A 26049-nucleotide genomic window follows, 5' to 3' on the forward strand; every position below is an offset into this window, starting at 1 on the left:
TCAAAATTCAATTTTTTTTTCTCAAAATTTCTTCAGATAATAAAATCTGTAAGAATTTTACATATAGTACACAAGGCTCAAGTACATTATTAACTTCTAGTTTTTCTACAATTTCCTGACTAATCCAATTCAAAACAAAATATGGTTCATTACATTTGCAAAAGAATTACTAAGATGAATATTTATAATAGGAAAATTTAAAAAGAATTACAGTAAGAACTTACTATTCTCTTGGTGTTGAGAAGAACAGTCAATCCAGTTATATTCATTAACAACCGTTATCAATTCGAATTCTTTAAGTATTAAACTGAAATGCCAAGTATAAGGCACAAAGTGCAGAATATCTGGCCTTGATTTACTAGCCCAGTCTTCCATAAGAGCTGTAAAAATATTTTAATATGCATAAAAATACTTCATTATTTCATATAAAATATCTACATAAATCAACCCTATGTTAAAATGATGCAAGCAATGATAATGAAAAGTAGGGTCATACGAAATATACAAGAAACTATAAATCATACATAAAAAAGCAAATCCAAACATATTTGGAAAGATATAATTATGCTAATAATAAAATGACAACTGCAGGATTTCATCGAAGATGGGGAAAAAGTATCGCGTTAGAAATTTTATAAAATTTGAAACATTTTCAACACCTACATGATTATTTCCAAATCATAACACTTAAGGAAATGTTAATGTTAAGAATTAAATACAAATAAAACATTGATATCAAGGGCAAACTAAAAAAAAAATTTATGGGTGATTTTGGGATTTATATGTGAAATGAAGATGCTTAAAAGATGGACTCATTTTCAATAAAAGAAAATGTAATTTGTTTATGAATAATTTTTAAGGATAGCTACATGATAAAGGATAAATTTATATCTTTTTAATAGACATGTATATAACACATATTTAGAATTTTCTTTTATAATAATTAGTACAAAAATAAAATACCTCAAAAACAATATTCCCAAAACATGATATATAAGCTTTTGTAATGCTATTTGTCACCTATGTCTAGCATGTAGCAACTAATTCATGCAAGTCTACATATCACTTCAACAAGATAAATATTATATGCAAATAAATGTTATAGCTTTTGACTTCTGAAGTTTAGTAAAGGGATTCTATGAACTTTTCACAATTTGAAATTTTAGTGAAAACCTACTTTTAAACCTATATGCAAATATGAATAAAATTTTCTTATTTTAATTTGATAACAGATTGATTACTATTTTACGAAAAAATGAAATTGATTTAACAATTCTTAGTGTTCATAAATAATGAAAACACATTCACTAAGTTTAAAAGATGTCAGCTCTGTGGTTAGAAGCAAGATAAAAATAAAAAAAATGCCATTTGAGGCATTTTTTTAAAAGATTTTTTTAAGTCAGTGCAAGAAAATATATAGCATCGCCTCAAAAATTTAACAACACTCATCAAGTGGAGAATCATATTTACTGAAGTGCTATAAAAAATTTTTAATTTAAACTAACGCAAAATAAGCCTTTTTTTTAATCCCAGCATTAATAGGGTCATGGTGGCGCAGTTTAGCAAAGGTTGGCTCTTGCACCACTAGACACTCATATCAATCAAACAATCAACAGCGTCATGACATTAAAACATATTTAAAGTGACTCAACAATTCGATAAAGCAATTATATTCTCTTGAATTTCATTACAATGAAAATCAAATTACAAAACTAATTTTTCAAAAATTGCAAAAGAAAAAAAAATACATCCATTCAAACAAAATTGGCATCACTGAAAAGCCACTATTTTTAACTTTCACAATGGAGCAAAAATAATTTTTGAGCTATAATATACTTTGATGTTACGACGAAAATACATTAAAAATTTATATCCTGTAAATTAGTGAAGCTTTATATTCACCTTCAGTAATTTCCTTTTTTTTTAAGAAATTTCTTTACCCATTAAGAGATCAATCATTCTTTATGACATTGACAATTATTTCTTTCGCAATCTGTTTCCCCAAAAATAGACTATATTTTAAATGGGCTGATGTTGCTAACATTCTCAATTCTTTAGTAATATTTACTGAATGGATTCTGCTATACTTTAAGTGGTCACAGAACACATGTTGTTAAACAAGATATTTTTTCATTCAAATTTCCCATTTCAAAATTTTAATTAATGATGAACCCTCTTTCAATAAATTCTTGTTCATAAGAAAGGATGGGAATAATTTTCAAAACTCTCCACAGTTTTTAAATTTTCGTCTTCAAATAAAGGATTTAAAAAACACTTAACCAATCTCATTTCATTAAAATTATCAAAACTGAGTTAAGATGATTTGACCAGAAAATTTATAAACTCCAAGAGAATAGCATCTTTATGGCATCTTTTTATCATTTCTGATGAAAATACAACACAGAACATGTTATTTTTTTTCTTCCCACACTTACCTGTTATATGCCAAAACGCCATTTCTTAATGAAGTCAAATTTACTAGAAATGTTTGCATTATGCAATCCAACATTTTAAAAACAAACTACTGATAATCACACTTGAAACTTTATCGGATATTTCTTTTGCGGAATGTAAGACTTCCAATAATTTGCTCTCTCTTACACCTGCGCTCACTTTATCAATTGTGCATTATTAGAAAAATGAAGCTGACATTAGCAATTTACTAAAAAAAAAAGAAAAAAGAAAAGAAATTCAACTGATAAATTTTTTTTCAGAACTTAAAAGAAATATAATCATAGTTTTACTAAGTTATGAATATCCGATACATAAGAAGGTAAAAGCAGGTCATCACTCTGATACAGTGAAGAAATGGCATAATATACTCTACAACACATGTGAAACTAGCTGAAAATGTCTCTCCAATACTTCATTGCATTTTCCTTAATAAAGGTAATATCACCTCTCCCTCTGGTATAAATTTACTGATATTGGGCAAGGTTGTGCATGCAATAGTGCACAGAATTTTATTTCCCGAGTCCCAGTATAGCGTGTGTGTGGGGGGGGATGAGTATGCTCTGAAACTTTTTGGTTCGGCCAATTGAATCCAAAATTTATAACAGAGCTACAATTTTAGAAACAGGATAACATACCAAATTTCTTTTATCTAAATTGTTGGAGGGTTTTTTTTTTTTTTTTTTTGTTACAATGTTTACATTCATGCGAATATACAAAACGACAGATGGTCATTTTATTGATGGATTTTGTTCAAATTTTTGATATTGATTTATATATTAGATTCTTAAACTGAGTGCCAAATTTTACCAATATAGAGCTTTTCGTTTTGAAGTTATTCTGTTCACTTGTACTCAGACAAACAAAAAATTCTTGAAAATGGATTTTGTTCAAAATTTGGTAGCAATCAGCAAATTTGGTGCTAAGAAATTACAGCTCAAAACGTTTTCCAATTATCGTATTCACAGATACATATAATTACAAAAATGTGTTATTCAGAAGTTGAATAATGGAGATTAGCGGAAATCTCAAGTTCGAATTTTATTTTAGAGATTACAGCTCTTTTTCTATGAATAGTTCGTAAACGAAAATGTAAAAATTGAATTTTATTGACATTAATTTATTTTTGGTTAATGACTTAGAAGTAACTTTGAAGCATCATAAACATTTTGGTTTACTTTTATATTTGGAAGCTTTGAATCATTGAGTATATTGTTACAAATCTGTAACATTGCTTTCCAACGCAGTTCCTTCATAAGAAAGGAATGAAGATTACGCATTAACTGTGATAAAACCTTTGCCACTGACCTTCGAATTCATTAAATCCGCTAAACATTGAAAGATCCGGTACCATAAAGAAAATACAGCCTATACTTGGGCAGATATAGCATGATGAAATCTCCCCCCCCCCCATCAGAAGGAATAAAATTAAGTCCCTTGATAAAAAATAAGCACTTTTAATGCCCTTATATTAAAAATCAGCAGTTTTTAAGAAATGTAATGACGTTACACACCCTGTTAACACAAGATCTTATTAATGTACATTAATGGAAATATTAGGAGTTGAAGTAGGTTTCAACATGAATCGTAGTAATCAAGCAGTTTTCAAATTGATTCATGCATTAAAACATAGCACAGAATAGCAGTAAATTATTCTTTGGTTACATATATAAGTTTGAATGGCTGGCTATGAATTTTATTACTATTACTTTTATTTATTTACTATCTATTAAGTATTACTTGAAATGTAATGCACATTTTTTAAAAAAAATTTTAATATAAATAAATTTAAAATGAGATGCAAGAAATTCAGGAAAAACAAACAACAAAAGATTTTAGTAATTAAAAAAGTTAAGATGCTCAATAAAATGCTATTACAATTTATCAATAATTAAACATTTTTTTATACAATTTATGAATAGACTCATTAATTTATAGGATATTAATTTATTATTCTCGAAGCTATTTATTAATGCAATTAGTGTCAAAAAATTTATGAAGTCACAAAACCTCAATAGGAGTGTGATCACAAATTTAACAGAATACTTCTTACCATGAAAAAAATGTTTATGGGCATAAATTAAATGAACAGTCGCTTTACATCCAGTTAAAATGCAAGTCCAGTTTTGGTGATCATTCCACATACGAGGATATTTCACTTGAACATCAAACTGAAATGCAAAACATAATGATTATATTAACTAAAATAGCTCATTAACAGAGTAAATGCATGATTATCATTATATAATAAAAACTGCTGGTTTGTAATCGCTTTATCATTCTCAATTAAACAGTAAGACAAAATTTGTACTTCCAAACGTTTAGAAATTTATGCAAAAACAAAAAAAAATATTGCAAGTTCCTTCAAAAAAAACCCATTTTAACCGGATTGTAATAAGTAATTAAAAAATTATTGCTATATAATCATAGATTAACAAAATTGCACAATGTTTCGAATTACATTACAAAAACTTTAATGAATTTTGAATATCTCACTTTAAATGCACTGAAAATAGATATTTTTATAAAGTACCTCAAGAGTTTCACTTTCAACTAATGATCGATACTGTAAACTAGTTGAAGCTTCAAGGTGCAATAGTTGGCCATTGATTCTACTAATATACCCGTCTTCAGTGATGCGCATTGGTATCGTAACTTCCAAGTAAGACCCTTGTCCAACATTCATATGAATTGCATTTGTTTCCTATAATACAAAAATTTTACTTTAAATAATTAAATAATAAATTATATTTACAATGATATAGTTTGTATACTAAACATTTATTTGTATCACCACCTGATATTATCACAAAATATATTATGCATATTATATAAAAAACTAGTAGCCTAGACAGTATTCTAAAATGTGCTAAAACACAACTATATACAAACTATTAAAAAAGATAAATTACCTTTTCTTTTGAAAATAAAATATCGATTGTAGCTTCAGCTAGAGTGCTTAAACGAATGTCAAAACTTTCACAAAATCTTCTTTCGCCAACTTTGGCTTGCTTTGTTACTTCTAATGTCTGAAAGTCCTGGAAAGAATTCAAAAAACATTTTTTAGGCAAAACAAAGACTGAAACATATTTTGTTTTTATTAATATATATCAACAAAGAAATTTATATCACATGAAAAGAAAAATTATAACGAATTAGTCTGGCTATTGCATTTGTAAAAAAATGAGAAAATGATTTATAAAAAACTATTATAATCAATTAGAATGTAAAATAATAATTTTTTAAAATGTACCATAATAAAGTAAAGTTAAAATTTCTAATATAAAATGAAAGCCAATTTGTACTAATTTCTGTTCATTCAATTATGCAATACAAAATTAAATTTCTTAAAATAAATTGAATTAAATATATGGGCATAAAGCTGCAATCAAACGTAAATAATCACAAATGAAAGAAATAACAGAAGAGTAGCCAATTTAAAAAAAAAAAAATAAGTAAAAAAGATTGAAAATTAAAAGAACTTCACAACAGAGCAGATAAGATGGGGAGAAATAAAAATATAGACATAAGGTAAAAATATTTTAGCAAGAATAAAAAAGCAGTTGAGAAAATTCATGCACTAATTAGATGCAAACAGTTAAGAAATTAGAATGACAATGAGAAACACAGAACTTTCTTGAACAAATTCCTACTGACTATAAATAGAAATACTTTAATCCAAAAGAAAACAAATGCCGGCTTTAGTTCTGTATCATTTTTGAAGAACTTAATTCATTTCATAAAAGTTACAATAAACTAAAATGTATCGATTTGTAACCAATAATAATTATAAAATGATTATGTTCATGATTATATTCACAATTCAGCGATTTAAAAGTACTACTGAAGAACAAAATAAATTTAATGTGCATGTGTTATTTTATACTGTTAATCACCGATTATTGCATTGAAAACATGAAATGTATAATTCAGTTAGTTGTACACATACTTACACTAACATGCAAGTAATAAACAAAAAAATATACAACAAAAAATCTACTTATTACAAAAAACGGACAATATTGAATCACACCATGAAATTCTATCGTATTCTTTCTTACATGAAAACATAAATTCAAAAGCAACAAATTGATGAGAGCACATTAATATTTCATATTTCTAATGCATATACTATAATTAAATTTTATTATATTTTGCTAATTCTTTTGGTAACATAGTAAAACATTAAGACATTTAAGATTCTCAAATACAAAGATGTAATACTGATTATAAATTTAACATATACATCAAACATGAAATTTTAAAATCTTAACATTTAGAGATATTTAAAATTATACATAAATCCTAAATGTATAAGGTTCTCGGAATTAAACTTCTCCAACTAAAAAGGCTGCACAAGGCGTTATATGGGCCATAATATCTTGTAATTTGGATGACAGACATTAGAGATGACACGCTCAAGATTTATTGAAAAATGAAATTTAGAACACGAATTCGGCGAGAGATGGCGCTGTCCCACTACAAAACATTTCACATAATTTTTATATTAGTCCCGTGTTTCTCTACAACCCTTTCCATTCGCAAAAAAATATGTGAGAAAAGCAATAAATCCTCACTGATTCCACGAGCATGTCGAATAATGCTTTTTCAGATGTGACGCTGTTTTCAGTAGACCTGATCCTTTATGATTTCCCATAAACAAAAGTAGCACGCAGTAAGGACAGGCAAGGGAGGAGGTCAAATTGTTGGAAAACCACGACCGGTCACCCTTTCGTCAGTGAAAATTTGTCATACTACCAGTTTAAAGCCACGGTGAATATGGGGTGGTGCAACGTACTGCATAAAAATTGTATACTGAAAGCTGTACCGTTGCTGCAGTTCAGAGATCATAAACATTTTCAGCATGTCATAGAATCGTTTTCTTAAGGCTGAGAAGGTTTCAAACCTTGTTTCAGTCATCTGTTAAAAAACAATTCAATGATGAGTTGCAGTGAATCTGCATGCACCATAACTTTCGAGGGGGATACACTGTTTTTCGATTGGAAAAGGTTGAGAGAACCAGGAACTCACACAAAAATTTCGTAGAATGTTTTTTAACGTTGCAATGCCACCTTTCTGTATTTTTTTTTTTTCAATAAATCTCGAGTACATGATCTGGCATGTTTTTCATCCAAACATTTATCCCATTATAACCCATATAAAGCCCTCTACATGGCCCTCTGAATTATGGAAATTTAATTACGACAACCCTGTATATATACATGTCTATAAATGAACAAATAATTCACAAACTAAGTATTTAAAAGCAAAATATAAAACGTGCCTGTGGAAAGAAAAATTTGTATAGATGCTCTCTTTGACGATCTGCCCAAGGTCCATAGCTGAAATCGGTGCCTTTTCCACACTTAATATCCAATCCCCAAAGTGGAGCAGTTGATCTCTGGACAACATCACCATCAGCGAGTTCTACCATTTCAGGTTCAGCAGTCACAAATCCTAATATGAATTTTAAATCATTTTATGATAAATATGCTTTTAACATAAATTATCTACATATAACATCTTGTCTTCCTTCAAATGACTTGTAATTCAATTTTATTACAGAAAATAAACTGCAACAATATATGCCATGCAAAGCCCAGAAATAAATGTTATATCTAATTTTACAATCCAGAGCTTAGGTATCTCAAAAAGTGTCAGGAAAACCATCGAATTACATTTAAATTGAGCTAATTCATAATATATAAATATATAAAAATGGCTTACCGGCTTCATCTTGGTAATAATATAGATCAACGAAGTTAGATTGAAAAACCACAAATCCTTCACCCATATATCTTGGAGGTTCATCACTAAGACCAGTATATTTAGGGCTTGGAGCTAAAATAACTTTAAAGTTCTCAGCTTTACATTTTGTAATGTGAGTAAACTGATCAAGTCTTGATGGTGCAGGTTTTGTTGTATAAATAATGTGAGCTTCTTCAAAATTGACAGATAATGTTGTTGGCAGCAAACGATTACCAAACACAACACGACCCTATAAAATGTAAAATCTATTGAAACTTACATTTAAAATTTTAGGGGGGAAAAACATGCTTAACATAAGCACTTATTTGCAAGTCATCGAAATAAAAAGAGTTTGAAACACCAATACGAAAAAAAGGCGAAAATTACAATAAAAATTGATGGTTATTAACATTATAGTAATTCAAATAAGAGAATTTAAGGAAATATAATAAAATGACTTCATAATCAAAACAAAAATACAATTACTAACAAGAAATTTTATTGCTATAGCTACATACCTTATAATTTATCACATGCAAGAAATACAAAATTCGATTAAATATCTAAAAAAAACCAATCCTCATATATATATTTCCCCATACAGTACAGCATACAGTAGTAGATAATTGCACAACTATATATTTCAATGTGTAAAAAGGAATATCAGACAGTAAATTATGAACTCAAAGCTAAAACTAATAAAAGTTTATAATAAACTAATAAAACAAGCTAGCTCAAAATAATAAAAAATCGAAACGTAAAACAAAAAGGGACATAATCAAAACATGTATCATCATTTGATTTCATGGAACATCAAGTTATTCAGTGCATTCTGAAACTCAATAAAATTTAAAAGAGATTTGTTAGATTGAAATTCCTACAAATACAAGTAAACTATTTGACTAAACTGTAATATGAACTGTGATTAGAGAATGAGAAATCACTTTCACATCACACCAATATGAAAAAGTTTGGCTAAATTTAATATGTAACAAACAAATAATAATCGTTTAAAAAAGATAAGTCCTTTATAGAATCTTGAAACATAGATTTTAATGTGGAAACCTTGTTCATAAGGCAAATAAACATAATCCAAATCTAACAATAATTTATGCTTAGCATTTAATGAACTTTCAAAAGAAAAGAAAAACAGCTTCCACCTATAGTAGATAAACCAAAATAATTACATAACCATACCAAATTTAATGATTAAAAATGTCACTCATTAATACATAGAGAGAAAAAAGAAATGAAAGATATATAATATTATTGGGCAAAAAGCTAAATTTAGGTGAAAATTGAGTAAGAAAATTAGAAGTGAGAAATTGCTTACGAATCATGGAATACAATGTATTCGGGTGGAAAATTGTTGCATTTTAGAGAACAAGTAAATTGAGTACATATCTGCATTTCAAAAAGATTATAATGACTTGTTGACACACTAATATAATAGAAAATTCTATTAAAGATTATAATGACTTGTTGACACACTAATATAATAGAAAATTCTATTAAAGAAAACCCAGATTCAATTGACTAGTTGTGTACTTTTGCATTTCAAATATGATTCTGCATTAAAAATTAAATAATATATTGCATCATTCTGAAATGTCCGAGATTAACAGAAGTTTTGAAGAAAGATAATCCCATTCATTTTCTCTCCAAATGAAACAGTAGGTAATTTTTATAGTTTTCACAATAAATTAGAATATTAAAAAAAAATAATCTGAGTAATTCACAAAACATTGCCAGCTTAATTACTTACCAAATTAATTAAATTTAAAAATAAATTATTTTAATTTTTCAAAAAAAAAACCTTGAAAAGCTGCAATAAATAGAATAAGATTTATCTTAAGATTTTTTTTTTTTTTAACAAATAACTGTCTTTAACAATAGCAAGATTTACTCTTCATTTTAGAAAAGAAAGGGAGTGGGGAGAGATAAAAGAATTAAATAGTATTTTATTTAGATGAAATTCAGTTAAACAGCATTTTTTGTTTCAATTATTATTATTTGCTTTAATAATTATCTAAAAATAGTAGATTAAATGATAGTGATTTAAAAATATGAAATTCTTTTAATTCATATAATTGTAATAATTCATATAATTGTCTTCAATTCATATAATTGTATGCAAGCAAAATATATTGCTGGCAATTAAATTTAATAAATAAAATTATTGCTAAAATAAATATTGCATATTTATAAATGAAAACTATAAAAAGTTATGCCGGTGTCCTGACATAGGGGTAGCGCGTCTTCCCCGTGATCTGGGCGTCCCATGTTCCAAGTTCCGGTTCGGGTATGGCTGTTCTTTTTCTATGTTCTACCTGTGAGACGTGTGAATGTGCCCCCCTGTAAAAAGGGGTTGTGCAAGCGAATGTGACGCAGGAAGTAGCTAAGTCGTACTCTTGACCCTAGTTGGCACTGCGGAAAAAACAAGAGACGCTCACTCGGCTTAAATGGCTGACAGATAACTGTCAGCGGGCTTGTAAAGTGCCATAGGTCACAACACATTAAAAGTTATTGGTGGTTCATCAGTATAATGGTCAAACTATAATTTAATTAAAAAAAAAAGTGGAATTTGAATAAAATTGAGGGATAGCTTTAAATATAAAAAATCCTAAATTATATTATAAATATTTATGCATTTTTTAACTTTGCTGTAAGTACACAAAAGTAAACCTGCAAGTCTTTATTAATTAACTAGACACAGACAAATAGACTATAGACATTATCAATACTTATTTATTACTGCAAAATGTCAATTTTCCAGTATTAAATCAAATGATTCATGCCTTTTAATTCAAAAATATGTTTAAATTATTTCTTTTGTTTATGCTAGAATTAAAGTTAATTAGATGCACTTGCTGAATTGCACACAAAGAACTAAACGAATTACTTCAAAGTACAGGAATAAATTTTTTGATTCAAGATTATTTTTCAAAAATTTATGAATATCATATTTGCATTTTTGAGCACCTTCTAAACGCAAAAGCAATGAATTCAATTTATATACAATTTTGAAATCAATTCTTTTTCTCAACACTTAAATCGAAAAATAAAAACACCTTAAATTTTGGGTTGTGCAGCATTTTTTTTTTTTTTTTTTATTCTTTTTTATGCCTCTTAAAATCCATAATACTGATCTGCCATATCCCATTAATTTTGAAAGTCTCAAAGAAATGCCAAGTCAGGTATCTTTGAGGACAACGCTAATTTTCCTTTCCTAATACCAGAAAAACTAACCATACCTTTGTCTCTTTTCACTTTGAATCTTCACTCATGAACATGTGCATTATGTTTCTCTTAAATGACTATAGATTGGGACCACTTTCAATGCCAAATTGAGGAATTAAATTCCTTTTTCAGTATTTAAAGAAATGTGCTTCAAAATAAAAATGAAACATCAAAGATTATCATCCCTTTTTAAGCCAAATTTTTCCCTCTACAAAGCCAAATTTTTGTATACACATATATCTATCTATTTATACATACATTATATATATATATATATATATATATATATATATATATATATATATATATATACAAACACAGAAAGGCTGTTAATATTATTGTGTAAAATAATGTTTCCTTTAGCTTGCATGATAGGAGGTTCAGTGATCATCATGCAATTATTCAGTACATACAAGGTGAAATTCCATAAATATTAAACTTAGGATGGGTTTATGTAATTACTTTTTTCAAACTCCAATGTTTTCAACCACCCAATTTAGAATCCTCTGAAACTCTAGAGGAGATCCAAAAAGCCAACTCTCAATAACATTAATCACAAAAAGAGTACCATTATTTTGACTTAAATTTAAAAGTGACTGAATTTTTGACTGCAAAATTAAATAATTTCATTAATTTTGGTTATTAAAAACAATAAAATTTGAATTTTTTAAATAAAGTATTATAATTAAGTAGATAATTTATCCAAGAAAATAAAAAAAATTGATACCTTTTTAATTGAAATTTATAATAATTGAGTAATCGTTGTTTGCAATTACTGCAATTCAGTAATGGTTAATTCAGAGTGCTATATTACATGCATTCTATGAAGAATGCTACTTTATCTACATATAAAAAAATTTAATGCATTTTACAAACATAAAAACCATGCTTAGAATTCCAGCACAACAGTCATATAGGGAATTTTAGAGATATCCCAACCCCTTTTCTGTATACACATTAGGGTTCAAAACATACTGAGTATTGATATCAGTTTTAATTGCTCCCCATTAATCTGAGATTTAAATACAACTGGTCACTTTTATAAGATTTCCCATTACATAAAATACCTTAAAATTCATTGCATAATACCTTACATTACATTACATTTACATTAATACCTTAAATTTTAAATTTGAGAAAAATATTATTTCACTCATTACTGTTTGGTTTTTATAAGCACTTATCACCTACACATCACTTATTTTGATAAGTTTTTTAAAAAAAAAAACAATGGATATTTCTATATCATTGATTGAACTACTTTAAATAATAAACCACAAAATCAGGTTTGCCTGCAAATAAATGCCTGCAAATAAAAAGTGAAATGTTTATTAAAACTATATAACTGTATCTGTGAGTTCCATGAAATCAGAATGTTTTTGTAAAGACTAATTTCTCTTTTAGTCTGAGTCACATATTTAATTTACAAAGAAACAACTTTAAAAACAACTATTAGTACATAAATTATGAGAAATGAATACACAAATTGCAAACCAAAGTTTTTAATTTCCCATTCATTTCATAATTTTTTCGTCTCTTGTTTTTATAGCTGTGATACAACAGTGGGTATGGGTATCCTTTAGCACGTAGATGTGAACATTTTTTGTACAAAAAAAGAAAGAAAATAAAACACTATGAAATAAAATGGGCTAATCTTTTCCCAATCATCTAGTATATTTCAAATTATCAAAATTCTTGTAGGCATTTTTTAGAAAAAAAGTTTTTATTACAGTATTTTTCACAAAGCAGTTTTGACGCCTATGTTATATAATACATATGATTAACAGAGTAAAAAGAAAATCTATTTTCATATATTTGGAAAGCATTAACTACAAAATGAACACAAAAAAAATATTAAGTGACTGCATCCAATATGCATCCAATTTAGTGACTGCATCCAAATATATTAAGTGATATCCAATATGTCAAAAATGGTTTAAATTATTTTTTTTTAAATTCTAACAGAAATTATGCATATTAATTTTAGTGCAGTTGATATGAAAAATCTATAAGAAATTATCCATTTCTCATCTGCAATAACTGTTCAAAACCTTGAAAATCAATTTTTAAAATCAATCTTTTATATTCCATAGTGCATCATGCTTACTTTGTTACATAATATATGGCTTATTCTGAAATGCAATTGCATGTATAAAAAGTACTTTAAAAATACTATCATTAACAGCTGAAATTCAAAACTTAACGACATTTTTAAAACAGAAAAAATTGAGCATTCAGATAATTTCAGTGTTTAAAATTAATCATAATTAACAATACATGCATCTACATAATTGCTCATGTCAGTTTGTATAAGATTGTTACAAACACCATGGAACCCCATGGAAAATAATGGAATGTTCAACAAAACTCATTCACAGTGAGGCTAAATTTGAGAGGCTTGATAGTTTCTACCTTGAGTAAAATACTTTAACTCATGGATGACAGGTAATAAATATAAAAATTTTACATGAAAAGTTTACTTCAGTTTTATTTAGGATTAAAAACTGAATAGTTCTTGAAGTGCTCAGATTTCCTGCTTTATTTTAAGGAGGGGGGGGGATTTTTAAAACGTTTCAATAAAATATTATTACAACTCTGCTCAAAGAAATATCAGATGAATGAAACAGATAATTTTTTTTTTTTTTATGAATATTAGGAAATAATACAAAACTACCCTAAAAGATCTAACAGCGAAGTATTGATTGCATATGTACATATTTTTATATTATACATTATCACTTTTTTTAAAAGATGTATTCATAACTGCAACTGAAACAATCAGTATTTTCTCTATATTAAACAACAGTTGCTTGATTTAAGGATAATATTTGATAGTATGAAAATAAAAGATATACCTAATCCTTAATTATGAGTTTTGTGTATACTAATCATGGAAAAGAACATTTTTCAATAACTGTCAATATAATATTATAATGATCCATTTGTCATGATTTCTTAGATATGTTTTATTTATGGTAAAAGTATGTATTATTGTAAATAGCAAAACTTTTTTTATATAGAGCTATTTATAGTTTAAAAATCAAAAATAACACAAGAAACTATCGCCTTAAACTAGTTAAATGTCTTTAACAGCAATATATCAACAACTATTTTTATATGAACATGGTTCATTCAGTGTATAAATTAATAATAAATATTAATGCGTTTAATATATGTATTTTATATTAATGCATCAAACACTAAGAAAAACTGCAAATTTTATCACATCATTTACTAATTTTTTTATATCTTCATGAGTTTTTTAATTCATTTTTTATTGAATTTTCTTCGCCACCTTTAAAATTAAGGCAGATTCTTTTTTTAAATGTCACTCATAATTTTGTTTTCACGACTTACAAGTACCTGAAAATTTCCAAAACTTAATGCAAAAGGTAACATATTTATATGTTACCTTTTATGTTAGTTTTATGTTACTGTTAGTGCATCCTTTTCAAAAATGATGTTCTACTTCATTCTACATATTATATTTAAAATAATAGTAAAACAATCATAACTATCCCAAGCATTTCTAAATCTTTTAAATAATTCTTATACCAATCAAAGCTTTTTATACTTTTTCAAAATTCAAATGCATTTAATCAACTTCCTTATAGATTTTTTTTTTTAAGCAAGAAAAAAAAAAGTTTACTTAATTAAGAATTTATTATGATGTTGATTCTCAGCTTATCAGCATAAAAATTCAAAAAGACTAAAACAACAATTCAATTAGAAAATGCGGATTAAGCGATTTTAAACTACTTTACAAAGTTTTTAATGTCCAAAAATAAGGAAGAAAAAAATTATTCTTAATCAACAAAAACTGTAAAAAAAATATTCATGCTTAGTAAAAAACTAAGCAGAAATAAAAAAAAAGTAGCATATTGCTCTCAAATTATTAAAAAAAAAAATTTTTTTAAGCAAAACAAAGAAGTTAAAATTTTTAGTAAAAGTGAACAAAATCAACTGCACACCTTTCATGGTATAAAGTAGAAAAATCTCAGTGAAAAGCATACTAGTTAATTAATAGCATACTTGTTAATTTTTAATATTTTAGTACGAAAAAAAATAACTGTTCCTAAAACTATATCTTAAAAATAAAAACTTCTTTCCCAATGAGACTAGTTCCCAGAAACTTTCCTTCGCAATAGCAAAATATTCAATTACTTTAAAGCTCTTCAAAAAAACACAATCACCACAAAAAATCTTTTGCTTCTGTTAATTACATAAAAAAATCATAACAAGAGTTTCTTGTACTTATATTTTGCAACACAAAAATTGGAAATTTTGTAAAAAATATTCATTTCTTTTTCTCCGTTTTTTTTCCCCCGAAGCAGACTTTTAAAAAAATTTATAGAGTTAAAATATTATCATTTCTTTTTCTCTTTTGTTTTCCGGGGGGGGGGACTTTTTTTTTATGGCATTTATATAGTTAAGTGATTTACAAATCAAAGCATTCTAAAAGATTTCTTCCACTCCAAAACATCTCCTAAATTTGTGCTTAATTTAAATTCCTTTATCCATTAAATGTTTCTACATATAAAAAAAGAAATTTAATTTATATTATTTTAATTTTTATAGGATACTGAATACATTGATAGTTCAAAGATTCAATATTTCAATCAAAAATTAAAATTTTACTATCACTCAGATGTTTAACAATTTAATAAATCTCGAGACATTAAATAAAAAAACCATTCCAAAAATTGAAAATTAAAACAAAAACAAGATTTTGCAAATGCACTAAACTGAAACTATATTTAAAATTACAAAAAGCATGATTAAAAAAACACAAATCTACATATATGGAAAAATATTTTTAAACATAATCATTACATATTAATTTTTTACTGAGCGTGCAATAACATAGAAGAATGTTTTGATTACTGCTGAGATACACTTATAACGCGATGTGATTATAAAATAGCATGAAAACATATGCAATAATAGTTTTCTCAGCATGCATAATACAAAGTCTAACTAAAAATTTATTTTGTTTATAACAATAATGAAAGAAAAAAACTAAAACTAATGCCAATTTATAAAAAAATAAATATTTTTATTACATACTGTAGAAATTTCTGCTTTAATTACAGGGATTAAATCTCGCCATTCATATTTTGGAACAGTAATAGTATCATGCTTTTCTATTGGTGTTTGAGTATCTCCTTCTCCTCCTGAGTCTTGCCAATATGGTTCCAAACCAGAAGGCACAATAGAAGGTTCTAAACCAAATAGATGTTCTAATCGAGAATACAATTGTGAACGGTTATACACATGAAGCTCAAATCCATTTAGCAGCATTGATAATCTTGTATCAGAATGGGACAAATCTGAAAATATAAAAACAGTAAAATTAATCATAAATTGCAGTAATCAATTTCTTTTTAACTTTGCATAGTGCATACATTTCAATACAAAAATTAGTTGTAATGAAGTCTTTTCTGCTTTCAGATTGACTTAAAGTTGCTGACCTAATTGCATCAAAATTAAATTTGTAATTTGATTTCCAACATAAAAAAAATAACATTATTTACAAATAACAGTTAATTTATCTTATTATTCATAATCATATAATATGTGCAAATATATTTTACTGCTTGTAATCCCACAATATGCTAACCCTTTTCAGATAATTCTTTATTAATCAACCCCCCCCCCCCTTTTTTTCAAATTCTTTTTCATTTAAAAAACAGGAATTATTTAAAGATGGTACACAAAAACAAATATTAAATTCTCATTAAACTACATTTGCAATTCATATGAATTTCATCACTTTTATCATTTTTTACAAATATAAATTTATAATACAAATACAGTTAACCAGATTTGTTTATTTGAAACTGGAATGTAATTAAATTGTCATATATAAAATAGTTTTCATTTATTTATTCAAAATTAATATTAATTTTTAATTATATGAAAATTATTTTTAAAATATAACAGTATGTTAAATTTTAAACTTCTGATAAATGGTTTTATTTGAAAAAAAAAAAAAAAAGCCGGGTTAATCAGAGGTAAAGAAGAATGATAAAAGAAATACAAGAATAAGAGAGAGAATAAAATAAAAAATAAATAAATAAGAGTCTCAAAAAAATCAAAAGCAGAATAAAGCAAAATGTATGAAAGAAAAAAATCAACATTAACTGTTTAAACTCTTGCCATTCTCTTGCTTGTCACATTATTATAGAATGTATAAAAAGAAAGAAAAAAGAAAAAAATGTCATCAAAGTTTTTTAACTTTGTTTTAGAAAAAGCAATACCTTCAGATATTTCTTTACGAACATATGGATACCACCAGCGAAATATAATCCATCCATCTTGAGCTCGCCATGTGCAGTCTTCCGTAATATAAGCAACATCGCGGAACATAATTTTCCCCGATAAAACAGATATGGACAAAGACCCTAAATAAAAATGCATCCTGTTAAATGTATACATATATATGCAAAACCTTTTAAATTGTATTTTGCTTAGATTTTTTTTTTTTATGAATTTTAAAATGTAGGAAAAATTTTAGATAGAATGTCTTAAACAAATAGATACTGAAATCCAAATTAAATTCAGTTGTAAATTTGTGCTCTTCTCATATATATTTTCACATCTGAATCACTTTCTGAAAACTAATTCAACAATATGAGAATGAAGTCAATCTATGTATGTAGAGTCCATCAAAAAAGATATCTGAACACTGCTTGCTATAACGAAACTAATTATCATACATTAAAACTATAAATACATACTACTATAGAAACATTTTCACAATAAAAGTATGAAATATTTTAATTAAGGGGTTGTCTCCAGATACAGATTGATAGTTTTTTCAAATAGCAACATCTGATTTCAAATACATACCCAAATTCTATAATTGAAAATAATTTATATATATATATAATGTATTGTGATTCTGAGTAAATGGTTGATGAATTATAAACAAATGAAAATTTGAATTCCTAATGTTAAATGAGAGTTCTAGTTTTCAATATGTTTTAAAATATAATGAATTTTTGACAATAATTCCTATTTTACATTAAAATACTCAACAAAAGACAAAAGGGTGCAATTTTAAAAATATAAAAGTGTATTTTATATTTTTAACTAACTTTTAGATTTATAACTTACAAATTTTTGAATAGAAACTCTCAAAAACTTTGAAACCAATTGAAGGAACAGAAGCTAAATCTTCACTGTTCCATATTGTATCCATTTACGTCAAATAATTTTTAATATATATAGCAAGAAACAAGAACTTTTAAAATGTGGAAATGGAATGGAAAACAATGCATGTTTTTAAACATTACTTTAGATTAAGATTTTTTTTTTCTTTTAAAAATAAAGTTGATGGGGGGAGGGGTAATCAGTAGTAGCAACAGATTTTATTCCACTTAGATTTCAAGCAAAGTTTCATTTAAGAAAGTGGGTGTCAATTACAGAAGAATAAATTATTTCTGAGGTATTTAATAAAAAATACACAAAACCAAAATTCTGCACAAAGTATATATTTATACAAAGTTAAGACTACAAAAGCAATTCTTAATTGGCAAATAACGTAATTACAACACTTTAACAAAATAATTTTTTGAAAATATGAAACAAGTTTAGAAATGCTTTGATAAATGAATTGCTCTTATCTGTCTGGTAAAAAGAGATTAAGAATAAATTTTTTTTTTAAATTTCAAAAGTGCAAAAGCATTGTTTGATAGAAATTTAAACACACAAAACCACAGTGTTATTATATTTATGTTTCAATTTTAAAGAAATGTATCAGAAAATAAGTATCTGTCTTATTTTTCAGAGTTATCCAAATCAGTCTCTCCAAAAATGTTTTAATTTAAACTTGTTTTATTAACATTAATTGCTAAACTTAACACAGAATTCTCCATTATTTTAAACAGTATGCATCAAAAATTATTTAAATATTATTTGTTTATTTTTAATTAAATATTTAAATTAAAACATGTATTTCAAATTCTTATTTAATCATGTTTCATCGCTATTAAATGTACACTCAAAACATCTTTTTTAGGACAAAGTTACCATATTAACATTTGAAAAGAAAATTCAAATAAAAATATATTAACAGATTGTCTTATTTGCTACAGTTGCATATGCTGAATCAGCTCCTAATATTCCTCACATATTTCTGGTTATTTCGAAGATGTTTGTCTAAAAATTTTATATCTGGGGATTTCTCATTATGCAGAATCATTTAAAATATGAAAAAATGAGGATGCAATAGGAAAGTTTGAAGATTATGTAAATATATATTTGTAGATGACTCCTTATATGAATGCAATTTATGTATTTTTAAAGAGGAAATATTTTCAAATAGAAGATATTTCTTTATTTAAATTTAATGTTTATAGATTATAGACAATAAAAAGTGTCTGGATACTTTTGTGATAGACTGTACTCATTCTATAAAAGAAAATATTTTTTTAAAGTTGACAACAATAAAATGATGGAAAAAGAGAATTTTAACTAAATCATCCAAACATTCTTAAAAATTAAGAAATAATATTACATCTTATAATTTCAGAAACATAACTTGCTAAATCTATATTTTAGGTTTTTTTCTGAAAGAAATTCAACAATGCAGTATGAAAATAAATAATTTGACTATTTCTACTCAAGTCCTCTTTTCATATCAGACAGCTATCTTAATGAAAACATCATCAATGGCTTTGGATGTTTTACTGGGTAACCTTTCAAATATGAAAATCCTAATATTTTTGTTCATTCATTTTTATACATAGATAACACAAACTCTGCAATAACTATTAACTTCAATCATTTTGTTAAGCAAAAATAAAACAGATAGATAAAACTAATTCAAATTTTTTCCCCCAAAAAATACTACATTTTTAAAGAATAAATATGAAGGCCTTACCAACTTTGACATGTCCTTGCTTTATGAAATGATTAAGAACTCTTGTTAAAATGTAGCCAATGACTCGTGAATTGTAATATGTGATGTATATGACCCAGCTCATTGCCATGCACAAAGCGCATAGTAGCCATGCTAAATTTGAATCAATTGGTATATTTTTTAGAGTAGCAGTTGTATTCCATGTAGGTGCTGGAATACGGATAGGTGGAAAACTTGTACTAGATGCCAAAGTTTCAAACCTAAAATAATAAACAACACATTTAAAGAAAAAAATAATCTTATAATCAATTTGGAAAACTTAAAACACTACTACTATTCTGAAATCGATGCTTTTGGAATTTTCTCCAAAAGTTATTTAAAAATTACAATAAAACTAACAAACTAAATTATTCTAAAACCAAAAATTAGTGTAAATTTCAAAATTTTCTCCAAAAGCTATTTAAAAACTACATTAAAACTATAGTCTGTGTATTTTCTGTGGACGGTTCAAGGCCACATTTTCTACCTCGTTATTGGTTGTCTAGTACCAGTAACGTGGTAGAAAATGTGACCTTGCACCATCTACAGAAAATACACAGACGATAACAAAGTGAATAATCCTTCAACCAAAAATTAGCGTACATTTCAAAATTTTCTCCAAAAGCTATTTAAAAACTACAATAAAATTAACAAAGTGAATTATTCTTCAACCAAAAATTAGTATAAATTTATTAACAAAAGAGATAAAAAAGTTCACTAAAAGTTTACTGCAAACAACAGTCTAAATTCATACTGTATAATTTCAGGTCCTTGACACTAAAGCATTTTTTTTTTATTATTATTATTTTTATCTCCCTCAAGAAATGTTGGTATGTAATAACTGCTCACATTTCTTTTACTTTACCAAATGATATTTAATTATTTTTTAACCAAAAAAATTTTTATCTTTAATAAATTTTTAACTGAAATTTTAAAATATATAAATTTATGTGGACTTTATTAAATAAAGGATAAAATTTCTCAAATGATATTTAATATAGAATTGAAAAATTGGTATTTGAAAACTGAGATGGTATTAATAGTATTAGGATCTATGCTAAATAATTCTGGGATAAATTTGGACATTTACATATGGTTACCATGAGTAGGGGTTCAACAATAACAAGAATTTAAAAATAAATTAACATTAAAATTTATATTTTATGTAAATGAACAACTAGTGCAATTGTAATCAAATTGTTTCGATTATACATTTGGGAATGTAGTTTGCTTACACCACAACATAATAATGAAGGGTTTTTGAAATATTTTTACTGCAAAAATTATGTAATTGCAATGCTAAGAAAACTACATAAGAATATCAATGTAAATTTAGAAATTCTCAATTTTTCTTCAAAAAAATTCAATTATTGAAAAGTGGAACAAGTAAATCTGAACATAAACTTCTGTAAAGTTGGAGGGCCAGGTATACAACTGAAATAAAAACCAATACTTTAGTTTACTTTTTCAGAAATGAACATACTGCATCACAAAGTTGTAGAAAATATAGAGAAAAAATAAACAGCATTATTTAGATGCAGGGGGCTATTGACATTATTTAGATTTTTGCAAATGGCCCTTGAAAAAATAAAATCTTTTTCTTGAGAAATATGCTTAATGATTGTTATTTCAAACAAGATAGAAGAATCAAATGTCAAAATGATCATTTCTGTTCTGATGCAAATCTATTTGCCACAAGTGATATTCATAACTAGAAGCATCTAGATTTTCATATAATGTATGATAGGGTATTGGATTTTCAGTTGATTCACAACTTTATATTGTCTAGATCCTGAATATTATCATATGATATTATTTATTTAATCCTACAGGAAATAACACCACACTTATGATTTCAAATGGATGAAGCTTTACCTCAGCAGACAGGTAGGTTGGTTTGTTAAACAAATGGTAGGAAAATAAATAAGCTACAAAGAGGGGAAAACGTTTTTGAACAGATTTTGACAATATTTTTATACTCTGCTCATGAAACAAGTTATTCAACTAGAAGTTAAATAAAAATTAGACAAAAATTTAAGGGTGTTATCATTATAACCCTCCAACTACATAGTAAGTAGAGCCCCTAAGTCTGGTAAACTGTGCCTCCCCCTTCACCACCAGGTAGACAGTGATCCCTAATGAGTGGATTTTAACACTACTCATGCTAGTATAGAATCAAATTTAAAATTAATAATAAAGTGATTATTAATTTCTAAAAACATTAAAATATTACCTCGTCATTGAGATTACACAAGTGTACAAAATTTCAGATCTCTATGACAACAAGAAATGAGTAGAAAATCAATAAAATTCCATTTTTAAGAACAAGTAAAATTATATGGAAGGAGTTTTAAAAATAACTGAATTTGAAAAATTTTAATTAATATAAATACACAATTTTTTCCAATGCACTCTACATTTCTCTATCATTTTTTAAAACTTTTTTTATAGTATGCAAATTATCAATAATTTTCATTCCTTCCATTTTTTTAAACATTTCATAACAGATTTCTTCTAATAATTTAACATAAAACAACATATAACCATAAAGAATAATTCAAGCTCATCACAAGTCACATGAAGTACTTGAATAATTGTGTTACCTCATAAGAATAATATATAGTACTGTTAATCAAGCAAATCAAGACTTGATCATAAGTCTCTTGAGCATTGAGCCCTCACAAATGCAACATACACACTTATTAGAAATGATCTATAATACCATTATTATGCCACAAAGATAAATAAGAATCTGTTTATTTATACTGGAACTTCACCCATAAAATCAAGACTAAGGAGTATTTATTTCTTTCATAAAAAGAAATAACATCACTAATTAATGTACGATAATTCTGCTGGTAATAGTCATAATATTTTTTAAAACATAAATATTGTGATCTTCTAGGTAGGAAATTAAAAAAAAAATATGATATTATAAACTTTTTTAAATTAACTGAATTACAAAAAGGAATAGCAGATTGTATAAAGTTCACAATTAATCCAAAAGTAATATATAAAAAAGTGACAATTAATCAAATTTAGAAGATTTTAGCAAAGTAACAAAATATACCATTCCTAAATAAAAACCAAGATGTACATTACCAAACACTTACATTTATCATAAAATTAAAATTCTATAAAAATGTTTTATAATTTATATATATTTAATAATTAAATACTTTAAAAAATAGTAGAATTTCTAAATACTAAAATGGAATTAATTTTTGAGAATTTACTTTTGAATTTAAGTTAAATGAAATATTCAACTACATACATATATAAAAAAAACTAAAGAACTTTTTAAAAAAAAGTAAATATATTAATAGTTCTCTTAGCTTGTTTCTCTTTCTTTCACACTGAAGGAAAAAAGATAAGAGGTCATATTATAAGACAGCTGAGAACTTTTGTTTTATTCCTTCTTTATTTTAGCTTTGAATGAATTATATAGAGTAAATAAAATCTGTAGTATGTCTTAATCCAATATTTGTCTCTCCAAACATTATATGATAATTAAAGTTTCCTACATAGTAGCTGATTTCATACATTAAAGAACCATTCAATTGTGATCGTCTTCTACTACCGAATAAATAGATCATACATAGATCAAATGATTCATGGGAAGCATATGACTAGGACAGATCTGATCAATTAATCCTCCATACACTATTTTTCATAAATATTCAATACAAAACATTTAAAAAATGCAGTTGTATTAATAATGAAATCAAAATCTAATTATTATCATGGCATCCTAATTCTGAAATCAAAATCTTAATAATCACAAGAAATTAAAATTTATCCTTATCAGACTCCTATACACAGGATGTCTCCCAAAAAATGAAAGTGTCCTTCGAATAATTATTACATTAATAATTGATTTTTACTAGTCAAACTTTCTGGGCTAAAATTAATAAAAAAAAAATTTATACAATTCTTCAATATTAAAAATATACTTTTTCGTATATAACTGATGAAATAATCATCATTATTAATGATATACTGCAAATGATAATCCTTGCCTGACAATGAAGCACCATGTGAATAACTGTTAAAAGTAATTTGTCAGTGAGTTGATAAATTAGGCCTTTTTATTCTGGAAAATATCATGGCTAGTAACATTCTCAAACTTTCTATAGCATTTTAACTTTCAACGGAAATCCATTACACCACATTCAACAGATATTTATTTCATAATGAAGAATGGTATTTCCAGCATGATTGAGTACCTTTCTATTACTATAACAACTTGAGGGCCTAATCTGCTGGAATTCCATTAAACAAATGATTAGGATTAAGAAGAAGCAATAGACTCTTCCTGTGCTCGTCATATCCCTCTCTTATAGATTTATATTTTATAAGGATACACAAAACAATGTTTACAGTTCAAGATCAGAAAGAGAATGAGTCTAAATGCCATGTTCAATGTTATTTTCAATTTCATCAAGTTATCAGGTATATGAAAAAACCATTCTACAACTCACTACTATGCTATCTGCGACAAAAATTGGGAGCAAATAGTATACATTTCATAACAAAAGACAAACAAGAAAAATGATTTATTGCTTTATTCTGAAAATACTCATAATTTAACTAGAAAGTACAGTTTATGATAAAAAATTTAAAACAGTTTTCCCAAAAAACTATACTTTTACAATTAAATGCAATCCTTTTACTTGTAGGTAATACCAGTGTATTATTATTATTATTATTTTATCTTTGCTTACATGCTAATACATATCCTGTAATAAAAAAAGAATTAGAATTTCCCTCTCATTATTATGCAAATCTGTTGGATTTCTACTCATCTTTTAGGAATTATTAGCTTCTTATCTTGTAGTACCAAGACATATGAAAATTGAAGATTGGTTGCTTATAAAGATAAACACAAACTGCATCCCTAAATGTCTAAATTGACTGTAAATTTTATCTTTTAATGATCTGAAAAAGAGTTTGTACATTCCTGTTTCTACAGGAATGTACAAACTTATTTAAAAAAATTTAAACAAAAATTCTGAATGAAACATACAACAAAATTGTATTTCCACTAATTGCTATAATTCAGAGGACGCTGAATCAATTTCTCATAAAACCTGCAATAATGATGAGAACAAACATTTATTACTATAATATCTGACTCCCAGAAAAAATGAAAAATGTGCACTTAAAGACTATGTCATGAATAAAAATCTAATATGTCCAAATAACTGATTAAATCAAGTTTATTCACTAGATACATAGATAATATCTCAAATGTTGCCACTAGTTTTTAATCTTCAATAAAGCTTCTTCAGAACCATAAAAGATAATAAACTTCCAATTTAAAAAAAAAAAATCACTTATATTTGATGCTGAAAAGTGTACTTCTAAACCAATATATTCCTGAAATTTCAAAATGTCAAAAGTACGTAGATATTTTTTAAAGTTTCTTTAAAATTTTTATTGTTAAATATTCAAAGCACCAGTGAATTATAAACTAACATTTTGTATTCTGATAAAACTTCACTATAAAGTAAAAAATAATTTTACAAACCATAGCTATAGAAGTTTCTTCATTAATTAAAAATAATTAAAGAATACCTGATTTGTAATACCATTTAACATTACATCAAATAAGAACAATAGTGACTATCATTGCTATGTTTATATAATTGGAGATGACAAGCATCAAACAACAATTTGAAGCGGCTATCACACTGGCAAAATTA

The 26049-nt window shown here is 26.2% G+C and overlaps 1 protein-coding gene across 1 annotated transcript in view; it reads right to left on the minus strand.

Moving 5' to 3' along the window:
• Positions 1–26049, minus strand: part of LOC129959052 (bridge-like lipid transfer protein family member 1) — a 133609-nt gene that overhangs the window by 104611 nt on the left and 2949 nt on the right. The window contains exons 2-10 of the mRNA XM_056071845.1: positions 20327–20565; positions 17700–17843; positions 16507–16769; positions 8179–8449; positions 7736–7908; positions 5364–5489; positions 4985–5155; positions 4505–4622; positions 225–380 (exon numbers count right to left, since the gene is read on the minus strand). Of these exons, the coding sequence (XP_055927820.1) occupies positions 225–380; positions 4505–4622; positions 4985–5155; positions 5364–5489; positions 7736–7908; positions 8179–8449; positions 16507–16769; positions 17700–17843; positions 20327–20565 (1661 nt within the window). The remainder of the gene's footprint in view (positions 1–224; positions 381–4504; positions 4623–4984; positions 5156–5363; positions 5490–7735; positions 7909–8178; positions 8450–16506; positions 16770–17699; positions 17844–20326; positions 20566–26049) is intronic.

This window comes from Argiope bruennichi, chromosome X1 (assembly GCF_947563725.1).
Source record: "Argiope bruennichi chromosome X1, qqArgBrue1.1, whole genome shotgun sequence".
Taxonomy (NCBI): Eukaryota; Metazoa; Arthropoda; class Arachnida; order Araneae; family Araneidae; genus Argiope; species Argiope bruennichi.